At 43.2% G+C, this 23225-nt stretch overlaps 1 protein-coding gene across 4 annotated transcripts in view; it reads left to right on the top strand.

The window, feature by feature from the left end:
- The window catches only part of arhgef4.L (Rho guanine nucleotide exchange factor 4 L homeolog), a 131751-nt gene that overhangs the window by 88780 nt on the left and 19746 nt on the right, over window positions 1-23225 (top strand). For 2 of the 4 annotated variants that reach the window (XM_041563454.1, XM_018263901.2), the window contains one exon: window positions 16158-16288. In XM_041563454.1, the coding sequence (XP_041419388.1) occupies window positions 16158-16288 (131 nt within the window). Of the gene's footprint in view, window positions 1-16157; window positions 16289-20900; window positions 22499-23225 lie in introns of those variants that run through there. The other 2 variants (XM_041563455.1, XM_041563456.1) reach the window with 2 other exon arrangements.

Here is a 23225-nt window from a genome sequence, read left to right as displayed (position 1 = left end):
GTCATGTAATTGATTGTTAATGTCGGATGTAATCTGTTTGCCTGTCTGTATCCGTTAGGGCAGAGACACACGCTCAGATTCAGGGAGATTTAGTCGCCCAGAGATAAATCGACTCTTTTTCGGAGCAACTAATCTCCACGAACTGCCTCCCGCCGGCTACAATCGAAACTGCCGGCAATTCACATTCTAGCCGGGCATTTCGGGGGGATTAGTCGCCCAAAAGAGGAGCAGTGTCGGACTGGCCCACTGGGATACCAGGAAAACTCCCGGTGGGCCCAGGTGTCAGTGGGCTCTCAGGCCGTTAAACATTTGGGTTATTTCATGGTCATTCCCTATTTCATTGAGAACAAAGAGGCTAAATAGATTTAATAATAGATTATAGTACTAGTATATAAATAAAATAGACTAGGAGAATAGAAGTTGAGTGAGGAGAGGAAAAATAGTAGTACTGAGAGTGGGCCCCTAGTCTAAGCTTTTTGGGTGGGCCCCTGGAGTCCCAGTCCGACACTGAAGAGGAGATTTGTCGCCGGGAGTCTAATCTCCCGAATAGCAGCGTGTGCCACCAACCTTAGGGCTTGTTTCTGCTAGGGGGTAAGCATGTGCGAGTAATATTCCTTCTCTGTATATTCTCATTGTTCTCCAGTTTAATTATGCTTTCATACATTAATGTCTTATCCAATTCTTGGACAGTCGCTCACGTGGTTTTGGTGCTATAATATGCAGTAACCTGCCTAACAAGTACCAATAATTGCAGTAGGAAAGCCTGAACCATCTATCCTTGGCCTTTAACACTAATATGAATCATAATAAAGCTTATACTGGAAATTAGAGCTTACAACGGGCAGTTCTTTTTTCTTCCACCACCCCCAAAAAGTCTAAATGAATTGCAGTTTATAAATAGAGCCTTTGGTGTTTTCTCATTGTATTGGGAGCATTGCGTTCCCCGATGGAACATGAAATGAAGAAAAGAATGCAGATGACTGTGCAGTTCCATCAGTGAATTCCCTGTTGTGCTGCTTGCCTGATGGAATGGCTGGCTATCATAAGTGACAGTCTTGGCATGTAAGAAACAAAAACAAGATGAGATTACTTGTGACACACAAGCAGTGTGATTTGCAAATAGAACATTCTTATGTATCCATTTTGTCCATAAGGAACAAAAAAAAATGTGTTTGTTTCTATTTGGCTTCAACAGGGTTGTAATTTTCAATTTAAATTAATGTCCCGTACAGATTGTATACATAAACCGTCTCATTTTCTTTCTAAACGGCTCTTTGCTTTCAGCAATTCTGTGGGCCGAGAAGCTTTGTAATTAAAAGGAAAATCTTTACCAAGGCAGAACAATTCACAGGGCCTTATTGACTTGAAGGAATATAGCTTAGCTTGCCCTTATCTCATTAAATCCCACTGCTGTCAGAAAGGCCCATAATCCCTGCCTGCATTCTGAGCCATTTAAATGTCTTGCCTATAGATTGCAGTCAATAGGAGATGGGGGGATTTTTTTTATTGGATTTTGTTTGGCTCAGCGTGTCTCAGATGGGAAAGAACCACATTCTTAAAGACAAAAAGCCATTCCACTTAGTGCAGTGAATTGCAGGGTAACCCAGTAGGAAAAGTTACATCATACTTGGGGTAGTTTTTAAATACTTTCTATTAAATGTGGAAAAAGGTAATTTAAGAGAAAACCACATTTATACAGGGTTACCCAATTGTTAAAGGAAAAGTATGGAGGAAAATGCATCATATTTGGGGCTGGGTTTAAACCACTTTCCATTAAGTATAACCGCCGGCGAATAAATTTGCAAAACCGCTGCGAAAATTCGCTGACGTCAAAAAAAATGCACGCCGGTGTCAAAAACGAGACGCTGGCATAATTTCGGGAATTTTTCGCCGTTTAGTGAATTTCGCGGGAAATTTGCACATTTTTCGGCGAAACACCCCAAATTCGCCCATCACTAGTAACCGCCCAGTGTAAATAAACACAGAATATACTTGGGGTCATATACATTGCAAATAGTGCGCAAAGTACAATCGGACAGTTGCAAGTGCTTTTTTAGATGAGCACTAAGGGACACGATTTTGATCCCCGGGGATCTGTAAATGACAGTGTAAATAGTGTAACCACAATGGTGTTCTAATTATCTTCAGGTGTAGCAGATCAAATAGTCTGTTATATTTAGTACTACTCCTGCTGAATTTAAAACATAAAATATACACATATATGCAACATTGTATCATTATATAAAACATATTATTGTGTTTTTTGCTATAATGAACCGTATGTTATGAAAAAAGTTATTGACATATATCACCTCGAATTGTGATACAGCTAGGGATGCACCGAATGCACTAATTGGGATTAGGTCGAATACCTGAATCCTTCACGAAAGATTTGGTGGAATACTGAACCGAATCCAAATTTGCATATGCAAAATAGGGATGGGAAGGGAAAAAGTGGAAAAACATTTTATACTTTCTTGTTTTGTGACAAAAAGTTACTTGCTTTCCCTTCCTGCGGCCAATTCGTATTCCGTTCGGCTAGCCACGAGGATTCAGCCAAATCCGAATCCTGCTGAAAAAGACTGAATCCTGGACAAATTCTGAACCAAATCCTGGATTCAGTGCATCCCTAGATACAACTAAGATTAATGATGAGCCAAATTATAAAAATGTTTTGTGTGTTGTTGAGCTGATGTTAGCAATCAGACATATCCATTTATATTCTAGCTCAGCCAATAAAGCTAAAACCTTACTGCATTGTGGGAGTCATATATGACATAATCATAAACCAGAGGTTCCCAGACTGTGGGGCTGGTCCCCAAAGAACCGAAAGCTTTGGTGGTGGTGGGAGAAAACTTCAATAAACAAGGGTATGGATGGAGCACATCAAACGCAGTCTCTGCCGCAAAACATTCTTTATTGCATCACAACATGTTTCGGACCCCAAGGATCCTTTATCAATCCCTTGATAAAGGATCCTTGGGGTCCGAAACATGTTGTGATGCAATAAAGAATGTTTTGCGGCAGAGACTGCGTTTGATGTGCTCCATCCATACCCTTGTTTATTGAATTTGCCTTTAGGCTTCCTGGTGTGGCCTGACTGGAGAGTGAGCACGACTGCACAGGTGAAGGTGTTTGAACAAACCCGCTGAGAGTGGGAGAAAACTTATAGTCAACTAGGGTGACATTTGAATACTTGTGTAATGTGTTTGATATTCTTGAAGCTATTGAATATTTACCAATATAACCAAATGTTGTAGCACAAAGGAATGCCCAAGTCTACACACTGTAAAGCAATAGTTAGTTAAGCAAATTAAAGATCATTGAATTTGTCTATTATTTTTTCTTATAACATACATCCACACCCATGTGACCAGAATAAGTAGACCTGCACTTTTAATGCGAAGTACACAGCAGGGTGCAAAAGTGCAATAATCATGTCAGTTTTTCCAGTTTTTTTTTTTTACACTTTGCGCCCAGCTGTGCATTTCATAAAAGACGTCTATAGCTTCAGCTGCAGTATAAGGTCCTTGGTTATAACAGTACTATATAGGGACTATAGACATAGGGACTGCACAATGTGATTATAGGGGCTTGACCACAAACCTTTAGCTTTATGGTTAGTAACAGAATAGAGTAGCGTGGGTCTAGGGTTGAAAAAGTTTTTTTTTTCCACTGATGACAGAAGGTGTAGATGATCTTTGGGGGCGGGTTGGTGACATCAGTGGGCAAAGATTGTCTGGGTCGCAGATAGGGATGCACCAAATCCAGGATTCGGTTCAGGATTTCAACAGGACCTTTTTCAATAGGATTCGGCAGAATCTTTGTGCCAGGCTTAACCAAATCTGAATCCTAATTTGCATATGTAAATTAGGGTCAGTAAGAGAAACCACTATTCATCACAAAAAAAGGAAGTAAAAAAAATGTTCCACTTTTACCTTTCTCATCCTTAATTCGGTTGGGCATTTTGCCAAATCTTTCACTAAGGATTCAGGGATCCCCAAATAGTGAATTTGGTGCATCTCTGTCAGGGAGCCGGGAGCCCCCTCTGGGGAGTAGTCCGGATCTAGGAGGAAGCCCCTCAGGAAAGATCAGGGTCGTGGTATCCAGGAGTAAGGCAGGAGAAACAAAGTTCAAGCACAGGTCAAAAGGCAGACGGAATGTAACAAAGTCCAGGGCCAGGCAGGGGGTCAATGACAGGCAGAGTATCAGTGAAGTCCAGGTCCAGGCAGGGGTCAATGACAGGCAGAGTATCAGCGAAGTCCAGGTCCAGGCAAGGGGTCACACAAAGGAATCAGGCAGAATAAGCAGGGAAAACAGCAAGGGAAACCCAGGAATCACTAGGAATCAGGATCCTATTTTCGGGCGCCATCTTGGCGCCTCAGGCGTCCTTTTATGTTTGAATTTGGCGCCCTTGCGCCAGCGTCAGCGCGCCCGCGACCGTCGCGCCGCGCTGACGTCACGGCGCCGGCGTCGGAACCCATGTGGGTTGCCTGGGCGCCGCCATTTTGGATTCTTCGCCGCCGGGAGCGGACGCGACTCCTCGCGCTCCCGGCGGTCTTGACAGTACCCCCCCCCTCACGGGGGGCCTCAGGACCACCGGGACTTGGTTTCTGGGGAAACTTGGAGTGGAAGTCTCTTACCAAACGAGGAGCATGCACATCACGGTGTCCCTCCCAAGAGCATTCTTCGGGGCCAAAGCCCTTCCAATGGATGAGGTACTGAAGGGACCCTCTGGAGATTCTGGAATCAAGGATTCTCTCCACCTCGAATTCTTGTTGACCCTCCACAGAGACGGCAGGAGGAGGAGATTGGACATCAGAGAAACGGTTAAAGATGGTGGGCTTCACCAGGGAGACGTGGAACACGTTGGGAATTCTCATCTCTGGTGGGAGTTGAAGTCTGATGGCTACAGGGTTAATTATTTCCAAGATGGGGAACGGACCCAGGAACTTCGGACCCAACTTGGGAGATGGCACCTTCAAGCGAATATTCCTGGAAGAGAGCCAGACACTATCACCCACCTTGTAGGGAGGAGAGGGCCTTCTACGGCGATCCGCGAAAGTCTTGTGGACTAGAGCACTCTTCTCCAGATTAGACTTGGTTGCAGCCCAAATAGCAAGCATATGGGCTGCCAGATCATCTGCAGCCGGGACGTCCGACAACACGAAGTCCTGAGGAAAGGCTTGAGGGTGCTGTCCATACACCACCATAAACGGAGACTTTCCTGTGGAGGAATGACATGCATTATTATGAGCAAACTCCGCCCACGGGAGGAGGTCAGACCAATCGTCCTGGCAAAGAGACACGTGGTTCCTCAGGAACTGTTCTAATGCTTGGTTCACACGTTCAGCTGCCCCATTCGTCTGCGGGTGGTAGGCAGACGAAAATTGAAGTGTTATTCCCAAGTCTTTACATAGGGAACGCCAGAACTTGGCGGTAAACTGGGTGCCTCTGTCGGAGACGATCTCCACCGGGAAACCATGCAGGCGGAAGATGTACTTAATAAAGAGTTGGGATAATTCAACCGCAGAGGGTAACTTCTTCAAAGGGATGAAATGGGCCATTTTGCTGAAGCGGTCAATAACAACCCAGATCACAGTATTCCCACCGGAGGGAGGAAGTTCGACAATAAAGTCCATAGAGAGGTGCGTCCATGGACGAGAGGGAACCGGCAAAGGCTGTAACAACCCGCTAGGGCGGGAATGGCTAGGCTTAGAAGTGGCGCAGACATTACAAGCAGCCACAAAGTTCTTTACATCCTTGCGGATATCAGGCCACCAGACTAGGCGTCTCAAGAGTTCAAGGGTCTTGGCCGGACCAGGATGTCCAGCTTGCCTGGAGCAGTGGGTTTGTTGCAGGATGGCCAGGCGAAGTTCTGGAGGGACGAAGGCCATGCCAATCGGAGTATCTTGAGGAGCCAAGGACTGCCCAGCCAGAATCTGGTCGGCAAATTGGGGATACAGAGAGGCAATGATCTTGACTGGTGGAATGATTAGTTCCTGCCTCTCAGGGTCACGGTCCACCGGAGTGAAGCTACGAGACAAGGCGTCGGCCTTCAGATTCTTGGAACCTGGGCGATAGGTCAAAACAAAGTTAAATCGGGAAAAGAAAAGGGCCCACCTGGCTTGTCTGGGATTTAGCCTCTTGAGGGACTGTATAAACTCCAGATTCTTGTGATCTGTGAAAATCTGGACAGGAATTTCAGAGCCCTCCAGGAGGTGACGCCATTCTTCAAGGGCAAGCTTGACTGCCAAGAGTTCCCGATTCCCGACATCATAGTTCTGCTCTGCGGATGAGAACTTCTTGGAGAAAAACGCACAGGGGTGCAATATTCCATCAGTGGAATGTCTCTGAGACAGGATAGCTCCGGCTCCGACTTCAGAAGCATCAACTTCGATGCAGAAGGGTAGTGCAGGATTGGGATGTCGGAGAACAGGAGCGGATGTGAAGGCCTCTTTCAAGGACTGAAAAGCTTCTATGGCAGATGGAGGCCACAGACTGGGTTTACCCCCTTTCCGGATGAGGGCCAGAATAGGTGCAATGCGGGAAGAGAACCCCCGGATGAACTGTCGATAATAATTAGCAAATCCGATGAATCTCTGGATTGCCTTGGTACTCAATGGGAGAGGCCACTCCTGGATGGCCGACACTTTCACGGGGTCCATCTCAAATCCCTCTGGAGAGATAATGTATCCTAGGAAGGGGATCTTGGATACCTCGAAGACACACTTCTCCAACTTGGCGAAGAGAGAGTTCTTCCTCAGACGAGAGAGTACCTCCTTCACCTGGGAGCGATGTGGGGGAAGGAACTCTGCAGACTTTTTACAAAACACATCGGAAAATCCCTTGTAAGTGGAGGGCAAAGTCTTTAATTCCGCAGTGGAGACATTCACCTTCTCGAGGGGTTTTGGCGGAAGGCAATGTTGCAGGCAAAATAAACTCCAACGAGAGATCTGCCCAGTGGACCAGTCTATGGTGGGGTTATGCAGACGTAACCACGGAAGACCCAATATAACTGGAGTAGAAGGGCAGGGAATGATGAAGAAAGAAAGTTTTTCTTGATGCAGCGCCCCAACTTGTACAGATAGTTCCGCCGTGAACTTTGTGACGAATTCAAACTCCAGGGGTTTGTCATCTATGGCGGTAATTCGCAGGGGTGAAGACAATGGAAGCAGGGGAATCTTCATGCGTTCGGCAAAGAAGGCGTCCATGAAATTGCCATCCGCTCCGGAGTCGAGGAAGGCCCTTTCGAAGATAGACTTACTTGCCAGGTGAATCTGTAAAGGAAGGAGAAGTCTGCGTGAATTTTCTTGATACCTCTCCTGAGGACCTCGAGTGATGCCCCCTACATGAGAAACCTGAGACATACCTCGGGGTACAAAACTCTTGGCTTTGGCAGGACAGGCGTTGGCAAAATGGGAATGCCCACCACAGTATAAACAGAGACCTGCCATACGTCTTCGGAGTCTTTCCTGCTCGGAGAGGCGAGTCTTTCCTACTTGCATAGGTTCCTCCAGGGGAGACGTCGACACATGAGTCACAGGAACAGCGGGTGTTTGCAGAATCGGCCTTTGAAAGCGAGGGGCCAACATGGGAGAAAATCGTCTGCTGCGCTCTCTCTCCACCTGGTGTTCTCTGAGACGAGTGTCCACCTTAATGGATAGAGCGATCAGTCCTTCCAGGGTGTCAGGAGTCTCTCTGGAGACGAGATCATCCTTGATGCGGAAGGATAGGCCTTGGTAGTATACAGCCTTGTAAGCGTCATCACACCAGGAAGTCTCCGCCATCAGTGTTCGGAAGTCTATAGCATACTCATTGACACTGCGGCTTCCCTGCCGGAGCTGCAAGAGACGAGCAGGGGCGTTCGTAACCCGACCTGGAGCATCAAAGACTATGCGAAAAGCTTGGAGAAAGTCTTTAACATCAAAAGTCAGCGGGGAATTCTTCTCCCAAAGAGACGTTGCCCACTCCAGTGGCTTGCCTTCCAATCGAGACATCACATACCCCACCTTGGAACTCTCACTTGGAAACTGTGTGGGTTGGAACTCAAATTGAATTTGGCATTGCGTGGCAAATCCCCTGCAGGCTTGTGGGTCCCCACTGAAACGAGGGGGAGGTGGAATGCGAGGCTCACCTGTCGGGTAGCTTGCATTCGTAGGGGCTGCCGCCATGGGGGGATCTCCAGTAGGTGGAGCAGTGGAGGGCGCAGAAGGCACTTGAGCTAGCAGGACATCGAGTGCTTGCCCAATGCGAACCTGCTGGTTTTCGTAGTCCTCCATGCGGGATGCCAGTCTGCGGAGCGCTCGTCCGACATGAGGTGTGGCCTCCTCAGAAGGATCCATGGCCCGAAAATAATGTCAGGGAGCCGGGAGCCCCCTCTGGGGAGTAGTCCGGATCTAGGAGGAAGCCCCTCAGGAAAGATCAGGGTCGTGGTATCCAGGAGTAAGGCAGGAGAAACAAAGTTCAAGCACAGGTCAAAAGGCAGACGGAATGTAACAAAGTCCAGGGCCAGGCAGGGGGTCAATGACAGGCAGAGTATCAGTGAAGTCCAGGTCCAGGCAGGGGTCAATGACAGGCAGAGTATCAGCGAAGTCCAGGTCCAGGCAAGGGGTCACACAAAGGAATCAGGCAGAATAAGCAGGGAAAACAGCAAGGGAAACCCAGGAATCACTAGGAATCAGGATCCTATTTTCGGGCGCCATCTTGGCGCCTCAGGCGTCCTTTTATGTTTGAATTTGGCGCCCTTGCGCCAGCGTCAGCGCGCCCGCGACCGTCGCGCCGCGCTGACGTCACGGCGCCGGCATCGGAACCCACGTGGGTTGCCTGGGCGCCGCCATTTTGGATTCTTCGCCGCCGGGAGCGGACGCGACTCCTCGCGCTCCCGGCGGTCTTGACAATCTCTAGTTGCAGAAAACCAGAAAGGTAGCAACCATACTTGGGTGGGGCCTACCAGAAAACCTTATGCCATAACTCCTCTTACCTTAATAATGATGAGTTGTCTTGGCACTTTGAACATATTGCCCATATTAATTTAATAAAAAACAAACTAACTAGATCTTAGATTCCCATAATGATTGTTGCACTTCCAAAAAGGCCATAGCAATAAGCAGCAGTATGAATGAGGCAACCAGATCTAATTGTATGCTTCTTGAGTAGAACATTCTGCCCAGTGGAATGCTGCACAAGGAATGTATTGTTAGAGAAATATGCACAGTGATACGACCATTAGAAGGAATCTTATGGGAATGCAATACATTAATGTGTTCGTTTACAAAATCCATTCCTGGCATAGACGTAGTGGCCTGTGGAATGTACATTCTAGCGTGATACAGATTAGCATTAAAGGGAGTTTCCTTGCTTACATTTTTTTGAGTATGGATCTTTAAATATGGGGTTTAAGAACCACCAGTCAGAATTTCATAAAATAGAAATATTCCATAAACCCTTGATAAGAGACAAATGTTCACAGAGTATCATAAACCGAGATCTTTGTCCAACATCACTAACATCTCAAATCTCTTTCCCACTGATAAACGTCTGGATAGTCTCTGGATCAGACGTGAGCAACTAGAAAAAAATAAATAAAATCTACTCCATACCTATATGCACAGTTTATTGAACTACTGAAAACATAGATTTATCAGTAATAATAAAAAAAATCAGACTGATGGCAGATATAAATTAATATTACTGTGTCTGTGCACTCTCCTGGCATTTGGATTGGGTGTAAGGAAAGAAAGAAAAGAAGACGCGCCATATTAACTACCGCACAGCTGCTGCTCATTGTATGACATCTTTTGACAGTTTTGGGTCAGCCTTAAATATTGTCAGTTAATCCTGATGTCTTTTTTAGAAAAAAACAGTTCTCGCAGAGGGAGCTTCTTGGTGATCGCTTATAGTTGGTAATCATGCAAATTGTATTGTAATTGGGACAAAGAGAACAAATGAATATATCAATATTAAAGAAGCTATATGTAAGGGCGCTCATATTTCTATACTATGCAGTCCCATAAATTTAAAGAACAGCTACTTTACTTTGTTCCAAGTGTTGCCAAATGAAACAAATCAGAAAGTCTTAATTACAGACTTACGAACAAGTGCAAAGGGATAGTTTTTACACAAAATTGTGATGCTTTCTGCAAAAGTAACTTGCACCCATACATGCTCTCATAAACTTGGGGCTACTTGCAGAATGCAGCAATGGCTCTTGCTGTAAAGGAGTTGTTCAACTTTAAGTTAATGTTTAGTATGATGTACAGTGGCAAGTGATATTCTGAGATAATGTGCATTTGGTTTTAATTGTTTGTTTTTTTGAGTTATTGAGCTTTTGTATTCAGCAGCTCTCCAGTCTGCAATTTCAGCAATCGGGTTGCTAGGGTCCAAATTACCCTAGCAACCATGCATTGATGTGCTTAAGAGACTGGAATATAATTAGTGAAGGGTCTGAATAGAAATATGAGAATTAATAATAATACAATTTGTAGCCTTACAGAGCATTTGTTTTTTAAGATGGGGTCAGTGACCCCTTATTTGAAAGCTGAAAAGTGTCCAAAGAAAAAGGCAAATAAATCATGAAAACCAATTGAAAATTTGCTTAGAATTGGTTAATATGTAGCATACTACAAGCAACCCACCCCTTTAAAGAACAACATGCAAGTGTACAAATGAATACTATTGAATCCATAGACTACCACCAGGCTATAGGGGTTATGTAATAAAGGTTCGGGATTCGGCCTTTTTGAGCAGGATTCAGATTCGGCCGAATCCTTGTGCCCGGCCGAACCGAATCCGAATCTTAATTTGCATATGTAAATTAGGGGCGGGTAGAGAATCACGTGACTTTTCGTCACAAAAGAAGAATTTTTTGCATATGCAAATTAGGATTCGGTTCGGTTTTTGGCTGAAGGATTCGGGGATTCGGCCGAATCCAAAATAGTGGATTCGGTGCATCCCTAAATAAAGGGCACTAACTTTGCCCAGGAGCAGTAAACCATAGCAACCAATCAGCAGAAAACATTTACTGGTCACCTGTTTAAAAGAAATCATCTTATTGGTTGCTATGGGTTACTGCTAGTGATGAACGAATTTCTCCTGTTTCCCGCGAAATTCGTGAAATGGCGAAAACTTCATGAAATTCATGAAACTTGAAAATTGTGGACTGCGTCAATTTTAGACGCACGTCCGTAAAGTCTGATCGCGTCAATTTTGACGATTGTGTTAAAGTCAATGGGCATCCGAATAGTGTTGCTGTGCGGTGATTTTGACGCAAGCAACTTTTCGGACGCCGGAAATTTGCCGCGAATTTGCAACAAGCAAATTTATTCGCCCATCACTAGTTACTGCTCCTTGGCAAATTTAGTGCCTTTTATTACATATGGAGGTATATGTTTTAGTTATTCCAAGCTTCCTTTTGTTGGTTGAGTCTATATCTGCAATTAACTTGCAGCAAGCGAATCTGATGCTAATGGAGTTATTAACTCTGCCTTTGGGGGTTTATCCCATCCAAGGTGTAAATATAGATATTCAGACCCTTAGGGGGATCATAGATCATGTGCAGGGTGGGGTCGCAGGGTCCCTTTAGGCTCCCCCTCTCACTGCTATCCCTATAGTTATACCATGGGTGACCCCATTCCAACTCAAACACTGGGGAAACAATGTGTGCCGCAGCTTGAAGTGGATTTACCAAAAACAGATGCTTTTTATAAAATATAAATTATAATTATTAAATCTAATTATTCATTATTATTATTCATTATTATTATTAATTGCAAATGTTACTGTTATTGCTATGATATTAGGTAGTCACACCTGTGGGATGTCAGTTAGAGAGCCCAAACCTTTCTGAAGGTGCCGCTTTATCTGTGTGTGTTGCAGCTCAGTGCCATGCACGTATTCCTAGAGGATTCGATCAGTTGACTGTTGTTATGGCAACAATCTCCGAGAGACTGTCTCAATCGTGTAGTTCGGTTACTCTGCTGTCGCTGGATAATGTCAGGTTTTGGTAACAGATGTAATTTGGCTTACGCTTATCACTAGTGATTATTTCGTATCCAGCTGCTATAAAAGGTCCCAATATTGCAATATGTGTTTGGTGCTTAATCAATACTGTTTTGTTGTTCTGACTGCATTACACATCAACTGCTTCTCAGTAATAGAAATAGAAAGCTGCCATAGGAACTCTATACTTAAAGGGGAACTCCGGCTTCCATATAGGGTTGCCACCTTTTAGCCCGGTGGGGACTGGGCAGGGGGCGGGGTCGTGATGTCAAGGGGTGGGGCAGTGACATGGAGGGGGCGGGCAGTGATGTTGGTGGCGGGACTACAACGCGGCAATTGGCCGATCGCCGTGTCAATCATAGGGAATCCTGCCCTGTTTACCTAATTTGGAAAATCGGGCAGGCAGTTTTGTCTTTCCGGATAAAAACCGGACAGACGGCAACCCTACTTCAAAACCAAAATTTGATAAAACGGCCCATATAACACAGAAACCCCCCAATATACCCATCACAGTTACCTGTTTCTTCATAAAGTATGAATAAATGCCATTTTCTATGCTGAAATCCAACAGTTCTTCTCTTTCTGCATCATTTGAAATCCTGGAGGGACTAAACACTGATGTTACAAATTGTGACAACTTCTCCACAGCTTACAGACAGCATGCAGGAACTACATAACCCACAATGCATTGCACTGTGATGTTCCTTTCCTTATTGAAATCACATGTGCAGGGAATTGTGGGGTTTGGAGGATGCAGGCTGAGGACAGGTGGCTGTTGATACAAAGTAACAGTAGTCAGCCAGCTCAGCAGACAGATCAAAAGGAGAGCAGGGGGCTAGGCTTAGGGAACTGTTCCAAACCATTACAAATCACTAAATGTCTGCATACTTTTTAATTGATGTATATTGCAAAGTTGATTGAAATTATGTTTACTTTTCAAAAAGCTTAAGTTATGTTTATGTGGAGTTCCCCTTTAAAGGTGAGCTTCACCTTTAAGTTAACTTTTAGTATGTTATAGAATGACCCATTCAATTGGTCTTCATTATTAATTTTTTACTTACTTTAAGCCATTACTTACTCAACCTAATATTTTATTGTTGCCTAAGCAAACCAGTACCTGACAAATGTTTCTTCCCACAGTCCCCCTACTTTGTTATAATCCTACTACATAAATCCAGAAGGGCTTCAGAAGTTATCAGGGGTACTCTACATATATATTCAGGCTACTGATTCAAATGGCTTATTGTTCAGATGATCCCAGTGGTTCATGAATATAAAGGGGCAAAACCTTACTTTTTCATGACTTTCATCCTTTGCTGTTGCCTGGTTTGAAATTTTTAAAATAAAAATAAAAGTTATAAAAAAAAAAAAAGAAATTAAAATGGATTTGAACCCCCCCAACATTATTTTTGTTATTGTAAGCAGGTTTCCGATTGACATTATTTACACATTTTCAATGGCTGTTTTAAAAGTTATTTGTAAATGGGATTGCGATTTAAAGTAGGATCTGTCTGACTCCTGAAGCAATGTAGCAGAAGCTTTTAAGGCTGACCTGACCTCTGCTACATTGTTTCAAGAGACAGAACCAACTGCTCAGAAAGGGACAGACATCTACTGCTTTCGGTAGCAATTACATTTACTGAATAAAATGAAGAATAGCCGAGCATTGAAAGAACATGGCCAGTTCCTAGTTAAGATAATAGATTTTCTGTGAGGGAGAGAATGAAGGAATTAGTCAGGGAAATAAAGCCATACACAATTCATATAGCTGAGCCTTCAGTATGGGTTTATTGTTACTCTGCTGGGATCTCACTAGAACATGAAGTCATAGCTGTGGGAATACTAATCCCTGTAGTGCAGTGATTCACTCTCATTAGATACATATATATACAGAAACCCTCTGAAAATCGAGTACAGATACTGCAATAAACAGGAGCTTCTGTATTTTGTGCATAAATCATCTTTTTAGCATGACTTTATACAGGGCTGCACATTGCTGCAGAGCTTTACAGGCAAGTTAAATCATTCCCATCAGTCCCTGCCCCAGTGTAGCTTACAGTCTAAGGTCCCTATCCTCTTCACACATGCTATGGTCAGTTTTATTAATTAACCTGCCTGTATGTTTTTGGAGGAAACCCTCAAAAGCAATGGAAGAACATACTAAGTTCTTGTAGATAGTACCCTGGGTGGACCCTGGGCTCAAGCACTTGCAGGTCAGCTTTGCTGTTTGTTGAAAGAAGGTAATGGGTCCTTGCCAGGTCCCCTGTACCTGTCCCCATCTAGTCACACCACTGCTGATCTGAGTTTCCATCTGATGAAGACATTGTCTTACGTACCCAAAAGTCTATGGGGCAGATTCACTAACTAATTTTCACGAGCGACCGATTCACACACCTCGCACCACTTCGCCAGGCGCAAATTCGCTACCACTACGCTAATTCACTAATATGCGAAGTTGCTTCCTGGTCACTGAATGCTGGCGACTTTTCGCTAGGGTTACTTCGGCAGTGCGAGCATTTCAAAGCGAAGATGCGCTAGCATTCGTTTGTGCCTAGCGGATTGGATTTCTTGTGAAAAGTCGCTAGTGTTAGCCACTTCGCCCTTTAGTGAATCTGCCTCTTTCATTGTTAAACATTTAATTTTGTGTCACACTGATCCTGTGTGAGATCTTTGATCTTACTTTTTCAGTGTCACAAAAATAAGCCTGAGTTCATCTCTATATCAACACAGTCACGATGCATAAAAGGGGTTGTTCACCTTTCAATTAACTTTTAGTATGATGTAGAGAGTGATATTCTGAGACAATTTGCAATTGGTTTTCATTTTTTTATTATTTGTGTTATTTGAGTTATTTAGCTTTTTATTCAGCAGCTCTCCAGTTTGCAATTAAAGCAATCTGGTTGCTAGGGTCCAAAGTACCTTAATAACCATGCATTGATTTGAATGAGAGACTGGAATATGAATAGGAGAGGCCTGAATAGAAATATAAGTAATAAAAAGCCATAACTTTGCATTTGTAGCCTTACAGAGCATTTGTTTTTCGATGGAGACAGTGACCCTCAATTTGACAGCTGGAAAGAGTTAGAAGAAGAAGGCAAATACTTCAAAAACTATAAAAAAAAAGTAGCCATTCTCAGTGCCGTTGTGACTAAGGAGCCGCCTGAGGCGGCTCCTGCAATGCCGCCCCCCGTCACCGGCTTACCTGTCGGGGGGAGGCAGGAACACTATTGCGGAGAGCACAATTGCGCTCTCCGCAATGGCCATTCTATAACATACTAAAAGTTAACTTAAAGGTGAGCCTCCCCTTTAAATTATACAGATGGATTAATAAACAGTATACAGGTATGAGATCTGTTATCCAGAATGCTCAGGACCTAGATAACAGATCTTTTCATAATTTAGTTCTCCGTACATTAAGTCTACTAGAAAATCATTAAATACATCCAATAGGCTGGTTTTGTTTCCAATAAGGATTAATTATATCTTAGTTTGGATCAAGTACAAAGTACTGTTTTATTATTATTATTATTATTATTATTTATACCTGTACTACATTATTCTTGACACTGATGCACTATGAAATATATATACAGTAAAACTTCGCTATTACAACCCGGAAATAATTTTTTCCTAGAAACACCTTCGTTTTTTTCCAGCATTTTATTTTTTTTTTTTGGAATTTACGTTGATTTTTCGTGGTCCCTGGGAAAACCTAAAAGCAGAGTTCTACTATACATATATGTACATTCAACAAGATTGTACAAACTTGGAGCAAACCGGAAACTCCAGCCAAATCATCAAAAGTATAATTTTGGCAAATGAAAGAAACTGAAATTCTAATTAGTTTTCCATTAAATAGTATATTAATTTAAAAAAATTCTGTTGTTAGTGGTATCTGCTCTTAATTCCATCTACACTGAAACAAGGAAGTCCGTTCTCCTCCAGCCAACAGTTCCCCCACAGTCTGTTAATCGCAGAGCACTGTGGGAAATGTAGTCTTGGAGTGCTTAATAAAACTGCAGTGTTTTAGCAGTGCAGGTAGTCAGGATGAGCAGTGCAGGGAATATAAAGCTGCAAACAGATGCTGTTTTCAATAGCAATTACATGCACATATAACCACGTTTTTGTTAACCATGTTGTTTCTCTAAAATTTGCAGTATTCAATGATGGATCGACGAACAGACCTTCTCTGCTTGATGACTTTGGGAGTGATGAGGACTTTTATGAAGAACTACACGTGTCTGGTCACCGCTTTGTTGGAGGGGGCGAGCAGCTGGCAATAAATGAGGTAAACTATTTTCCATGATGAACCTGGGTTTAGCTGATTTAAAGTGAAAAAAGAGTACACATGACTTTATTGCCTTTATATCAGCTACGTGCAATTACTGAGTGCTTTTAGTGACACATGGGTGGATCATAACAATGTCTCAGTGTCTCAATCTCTAACATTCTATGGAAGTATTGGACAGCTGCCTGTGGGTGTGCCTAAAACTAACAATTCTAGGTAATACCTGGGGCATTTATTGTCACTATCTAGTCACAGTGATCAACACATTGTGTGCTATATCTCTAACACTTTTTCTTGCATGAGTGCATTTTGTTGGGCCAGCACTCTCTCCCCAACACTCTTTCTTCTGGCACTGTCTCCTCCGACACAATCTTTCCTATGGCATTCTCTCCTTCAACACTTTTCTCTAAAACACTCTCTGGTACTTTCTTCTCTTACACTACCTCCTCTGGCTCTACTCCCCAACACTCTCTCCACTAACACTCTCCCCTCCTGCATTCTTTCCTCTTGAATTTTCTCTGGCAACACTCTCCTTGGCACTCTCTCATTTGACACTCTCTCCTCTGACACTTTTTCCTCTGACCAGGCCCGGACTGGCAATCTGTGGGTTCTGGCAAATGCCAGAGGGGCTGCTATAAGGTGCCATAAAAAGTCAGTATTTAGTGGGCTGGCGGGGGCTGTTTGGGCCTCTGTGTGGGCTGATTGGACCTCTGTGTACCTGAAATGCCAGGGCCTATTTTAATTCTCAGTTTGGACCTGCCTCTGACACTCTCTCCTCCAACACTCTTTTCTCTGACACTCTCCCCTCCTGCATTCTCTCCTCTGGAATTTTCTCCTGCAACACTCTCCTTGGCACTCTCTCATTTGACACTCTCTCCTCTGACACTTTTTCCTCTGATACTCTCTCCTCTGGCACTTTCTTCTCTGACACTCTCTCCTCTGAAACTCTATCCACCAACTCTGTCCCTGGCACTCACTTTGCTTTGACACTCGCTTCTCTGGTACTCTCTCCTCTGGAATTTTCTCCGGCAACACTCTTCACAGCACTCTCTTTTCCAATACTCTCTCTGGTAATTTCTCCTATACGCTCTCCTCCCCCCTCCTCTCTCCTCTGACACGCTCTCCTCCGAAATGCTATCCTCCAACTCTGTCTCCTCTGGCACTCTCTTTCCCTCAACACTGTCTCCTTTGGCACTCTCTCCCTGACACTCTCTCCACTCTTTCCACCAACACTTTAACACTGTATGTCAGTCTTTTGTCCAACACTTTTCTCTGGAACGCTTATATACATATTTTATCTTGATCGTGGGGGGGGGTGGTAGCAAGTGGCGCAGGAAGCTTTGAGTTGTAAAAACAATTTCCCAAGATTAAACTCTAATTCTGCTACTGTGTTTGCCATTACACTGTAATGAGACACTTTGTTAGACTTGGTGACTGCTGGAGCAGGGAATTGCTAAGCACACACATTGGAATACTGTGTCAGCTCCTTTGGACAATTTGCCTAAACTGCTTGCGCCTCACACAGTAAATTCCGCCTAACAGAAAACAAATTGCATCTGCAGAGATAAAACAAGTACATCATGCTTTCTTTTCTACAGCCTCCACAGGCAAAGCTTTTTCTATACTGATGCTTAGTGTGCCACCTCCTGGTGAGCTGCAGCACTGCATGGCTTCTCTGGACTGCATGTTGGGACAGAGATGAGCCATTTGCTAAAGCAGAGTAATGAAAACCGATATAAACAATAGCCTGGACTTGATTGGTACATTGGCTCTGATGTGTGTTTTATTGTATCTGCTAGTTACACAGGAGCTTTCTATATATCTCATTTCATATTGCTAAACTGGACGGCTATGCTCAGGGACAGTTGAGCCAATTTCCAAATTCCCCAGGGAGAAGGATTGTAGGTTGTATGACAGATGAAACCAGAAGAGGAGGTGCAGTATCATGCAGGAGTTCATCCTTGGGTGCAGTGAAGGCAAGAGAGCAACAGGGGACAGTTATATAATCTAGCCCATGATGTTGAAAATCAATAGTGTACTCACTGTGATCCAACAATGAATCAGACTACACAGGAAAACAAATTGAAATCACTTGAAAAAATGAAAATAGAATCCACAGGCGATAAGAACAGGGCCTTGCTGTGACCTACGTCCTCTGTTTCTCCCTAAACTGCATATCTGAATAATGTGCAAGGTAGGGGCTGGGAGAGGGGACGCCTACATGTCTCCCACACCCGCTACTCATGAATATAATGCTCACAGACCCAGTCAGCGCTATATTTTTTGTGGCCAAAGGTCTCTGTAATCCAAAACAGAGTGCAGAGATTTGCATCAATTCTGCAAGGCAGGTAGGTAGTGTGCACAATGCAAAAACTGGCCTCATTGCACCTGTTTCTTGCACTTGAGCTCAAAAACGATCCCTCAGATGATGGGTATGAAGGTTAGCCAATAAGGGTGATAATGCCAGGCCTACTGTATATAGACAGTTGTATTTGAGTCAGACATTGAATAGTTAAATGTTGGCAAGGGAAATTAGAGCAGCATATATACATGATTATTACTATATGCAGCAATACACAGCGTTTGACAGATTTACTATGCGTTCAGTTGTCGAGAGCTTTACAGTCACCCAATTATAATGCTCTGGATACATCTACTGAACAGTTAGCATTCAACTGAAATCCAATTCTGCAAAATTGGCTAGGGTTCACCCAAATTCCAGATCCTGGATCCCGTGCATCCCCACAAAATGCAACGGGACATTGTTCATTTAGTCACTAGCTTAGCTACAGAGCGATAACTAACCTTAAGCCATTTATTCTGGGTCTGGTCCGGGGGAAATTTCTTTTGTATGCAGTTGTTCCATATGTCATGGTTTGATTATGCAGGGATACCTTGTTAGAGACACAGAGCTATTTAAGTACCAAGCACTTTGCCAATATATTGGAATTTCAATGCACTGCCAACATTAATGTTTTGTGCTTTTTGCAGAGCAGATGCATGCAGCATTATAGGAGCATTTTATGGGTGCAGCTAGGCCTGGGTTGTACGGGTTGACCTGAAACCCACACAGACCGGCAGGTTGACTATTGGTTGGGCACGTTCGAGTTGAAATTTAGCCAATCATTTTTGGTTACAGTTGTGTGCGGGTTAACTGGGAAAGTACATTCTTTCACTTCGTCCTCAGATTTCCTGTCTTGGAATCAGAAACACGCACAGAAGTAGAGTACAGAGCAAGAAGACTTGGGTATGGGTTGGATGCAAGTCCTAAAATGGCAACATTTTGCAGGTTAGGGTCAGGTGCAGGATAAGGTTTTGCGGGTTAGGTTTGGGTGCAGGTTAAGGTTTTGCGGGTTAGGTTTGGGTGCAGGTTAAGGTTTTGCAGGTTAGGGTCTGGTGCAGGTTAAGGATTTGCGGGTTAGGGTCTGCTGCAGGTTAAGGTTTTGTGGGTTAAGGTTTTGTGGGTTAGGGTTGGGTGCTGGTTAAGGTTTTGCGGGTTAGGGTCAGGTGCAGGTTAAGGTTTTGTAGATTAGGGATGGTGTAGATTAAGAATATGCAGGTTAGGGTTGGGTGCAGATTAAGGTTTTACAGGTTAGGTTTGGTTGAGGCTTGACTTTTTCCTGTCCTGCTCACCACTAGTATGGAGCTTCTTGGCTCATTTCTTTGCATAATTATACCCACATTCTATTCACCATCTCTAATAACGGGAGAAAAAGAAAGAGAGCAGGGGGCTGTCATGTTGAGAACAAAGAAGATGGATCTGACGTGAAGGTAGCGAGAAAGCCCCCCATAAATTAAAAAGTTAACAAAACACTACTACAGATGTCTGTACCCCAATTTGGAACTCAAACACCTTTGGCAATTTGTCACAGTGCAGTTCACACAAAGTGCAAAACATGGCGGATTTTATCAGTTTTTTGGACTTTGCACCCGCCCTGCTCATAATAGATAACAACTAGATTGTATATCAACTCAAATATCTTTGATACTTTCAGTATGTCCAACTTACATCCCTCCAGCCGTTGGGAGTTGTTAAACAGCCATAATGAATTCATTCTGGTTACATTCAGTGACTGTACATGGTTTCCTATGACAAACACTGGAATTGAATTTGTTTGTTTTGTAAAAGATAAATCTATATGAAATATGTAAACACGCAGTACGATGTTATAGAATTAAATATTTCTGGTTAAATTTTAGGGTTTGTGATGCTATGAGTATTAATTTGGAAATATAATTCCTTCATAAGTCATAAAAGCACTGATGATGGATCAAATTCTTTTTTCTGTTGTTCTCCACTTGCTCCCCCCCCCATGCCTCTATAACCGTGCTAGTATCCTAGATACCATATTGCAGGACTACATGCACTAGGGATTATCCATTGCGGAAGACGGTGTGTGGTCCCTTTTAAAAAAAAATTAAAAAATGTAGGGATCTTCATTTTACCCTATGATCCATGTGTATTTGTTTGGGGGATTTGGCTTGTTTGCATTTGTTACAAGATCTGCATTTATGCAAAGCAGGCTTGTATATGAAAATCAAACCCTTGAAAGCGACAGCCCTGCTATATTCAGCGAACAGCTGATTGGCCAGTGTAGAAGCTAATAACTCCCTTTAGCAAGTGCTGTTGGAGAATGCGAGGTTCTTCTTGGATGAGGAATTAAATACCTTCATCATCCTGCTCCAGCTGGGAAGCACCGGGCTCTTTTCATTCAATGGGATTGCAGACTCATTTGCTGCAGAGGTATATATATTTAAAGCTCAGGAATGAAATGGTGGACAGAGCAGAAAAGCAGAGGAGCAGGGCACATGTACAGTGTCTGGAAGAAGCTCTGCTGAACAGATTAATTCCTCTGACAGCTGCCCCATAGATCTATTGTTGCAAGAAATCTCTGAGAGGCATAGGGAGAAAGAGGGTGTTTGCTGTCTGACAGCTGCAGTTTTTGCCAAGACATGGCGAGGAGATCGGAGCAAGCCAAACAAAAATGGAATGTTCTTCATGCCATCCTCCGGTGTAACATGAACCCTGAAACCCAGCGTGTGGTGGTCTTTGTCATTTTGCTCTTTCTCATCTTCATTAACGTCGTCCTGATGTTTCTTTTGGCATTCTCTTGAGATGAAGCTGGTTGGCTGGATTTTTTTTTCTCTGAACTAAAGCTCAGGCTCAGCAGGGTCAGCTATGTCCATTGAAAAGGATCCTTGTGTGGTCACCTTGACAATGGGTCTGGCCCCGAATTATCGCAGCCTACTCTTGTGCCTTGCAGACTTCCCATTCAAAGAATGGAGAGACTTTATAACGTAACTGCCGTGCCTGCCCTTTTCCCAGCACAACATCTTTTTTTAGTATCATGAATTTTTTAATGATGGGTAAGAAAACAAAGGATTTTTCAAGAAAAACAGACCCAAGCAATTCTTCGTCCTTAAATCCCTTGAGCAGGATTAACATCCTTTGTGTTCTCAGCCATAGCTTTACCCCCAGGTATTCTATGCCTACCAAGAGCACTGTGTTTACAGAGAACCGTGCTGCTTAATTCATAGCTACGCTGCCATTTTCTGTCTCTGATTTCTATGGAAAACCCTGATGTGATTGTGTGGAGACCTGCTCATATTAGATCACGAATGCATGGTATGGGTCCCAGCATAATGAACCTTATTTCTGATGCCCTCCGATCACTTCTAGATCTCCACATCCATGGAAAAAATCTGCATTTGTTATGTAGGACATTAAGGAATATTCTGCCTGATACAGATATAACCAGGATATTAAAGATAGATCACAGCCACACAATGCCCTATATCCACTCATTATTAAATGGGTCTATTGTATAACTTTTTTTTTTATCCATTGATGGTCTGTTTTTTGGAAGAGTCTCTTGACATGAAAGCATATCATTCTTTATCATATGTATAACTTGTTGACTTGGGCAAGTTTTATTGTTTCTTGTACATAGAATGAGCATTGCTTAGGTTACTCTTTGTTTTGGTAATGTTGTTATGACCCTACCACTGATAACAACCCAACAGAAAGTATGTTCTGAAGAGTTCTAGATTTTCAGCGACTCTTCTCTAACCACACAATGAGACAGAATAGGCATGGAGAGATCATGGAACAAGATGGGTTTTAATGCAAATCTCAGCAACTTTCAAATGCCAAAAATTGTCTTTGCACTTGGGGTTTTATATGGCAGGAATAATCCCCTACTGAACACTGTAAGTTCTTGATCTCATTTTTAGTAATGTGTTGCGTGTGGGCGTTTCATGTTTTCTCTAGTGCCATTTACTGTATGTGTGCCAAAGTATATTTATTGTTCTGTTGCTTTTGGCATGTTGTTCTGTTGTATTATAAACCCCGCAACTGGATGGCTACAATTTCTCAGTATGCAAAGACAGAAACCTTTTTTTAAATACATTAATTTAATTAAAAATTAAAAGTGCTTTACACTGGGAAGTGGGAACTGCGTCTACAGTGAACAGAAGAATAAAATGAACTTTCAACAGAAATATCTTGTGAGCAACTGCATGTTTCTTTAATATAGACAATGGCAAGTCAGAATGTCAGATATAAGGGCTGGTATTTGAAACTCATGTGGAATTCAAAATGGGATTTCATGAGCTTTTATTTTGGCAAGGCCCAATCCTGTGGCTTGGTGACATCAGTACTGTAGGTTGTGTTTTTGAAAGGTGTTTTACATTGTTATTACTATGCATGGTAATAATAGATAGATAGAGGATCTATAAAAAGGTCTAAACCTTCCTTTAACCACCCCTAATCTTACATCTTGAGTATCCCTAGATCAGTGATCCCCAACCAGTGACTCGTGAGCATTATGTTGCTCACCAACCCATTGGATTTTGCTCTTAGTGGCCTCATAGTAGGTGCTTACTTTTGAATTCCAGGCAAGTTTTGGTTGCATAAAAAAACAGATGTAATGGCAAA

Source organism: Xenopus laevis, chromosome 5L, assembly GCF_017654675.1.
Source record: "Xenopus laevis strain J_2021 chromosome 5L, Xenopus_laevis_v10.1, whole genome shotgun sequence".
In the NCBI taxonomy this organism is placed as follows: domain Eukaryota; kingdom Metazoa; phylum Chordata; class Amphibia; order Anura; family Pipidae; genus Xenopus; species Xenopus laevis.
This window is presented reverse-complemented; position numbering and strand designations above follow the sequence as displayed.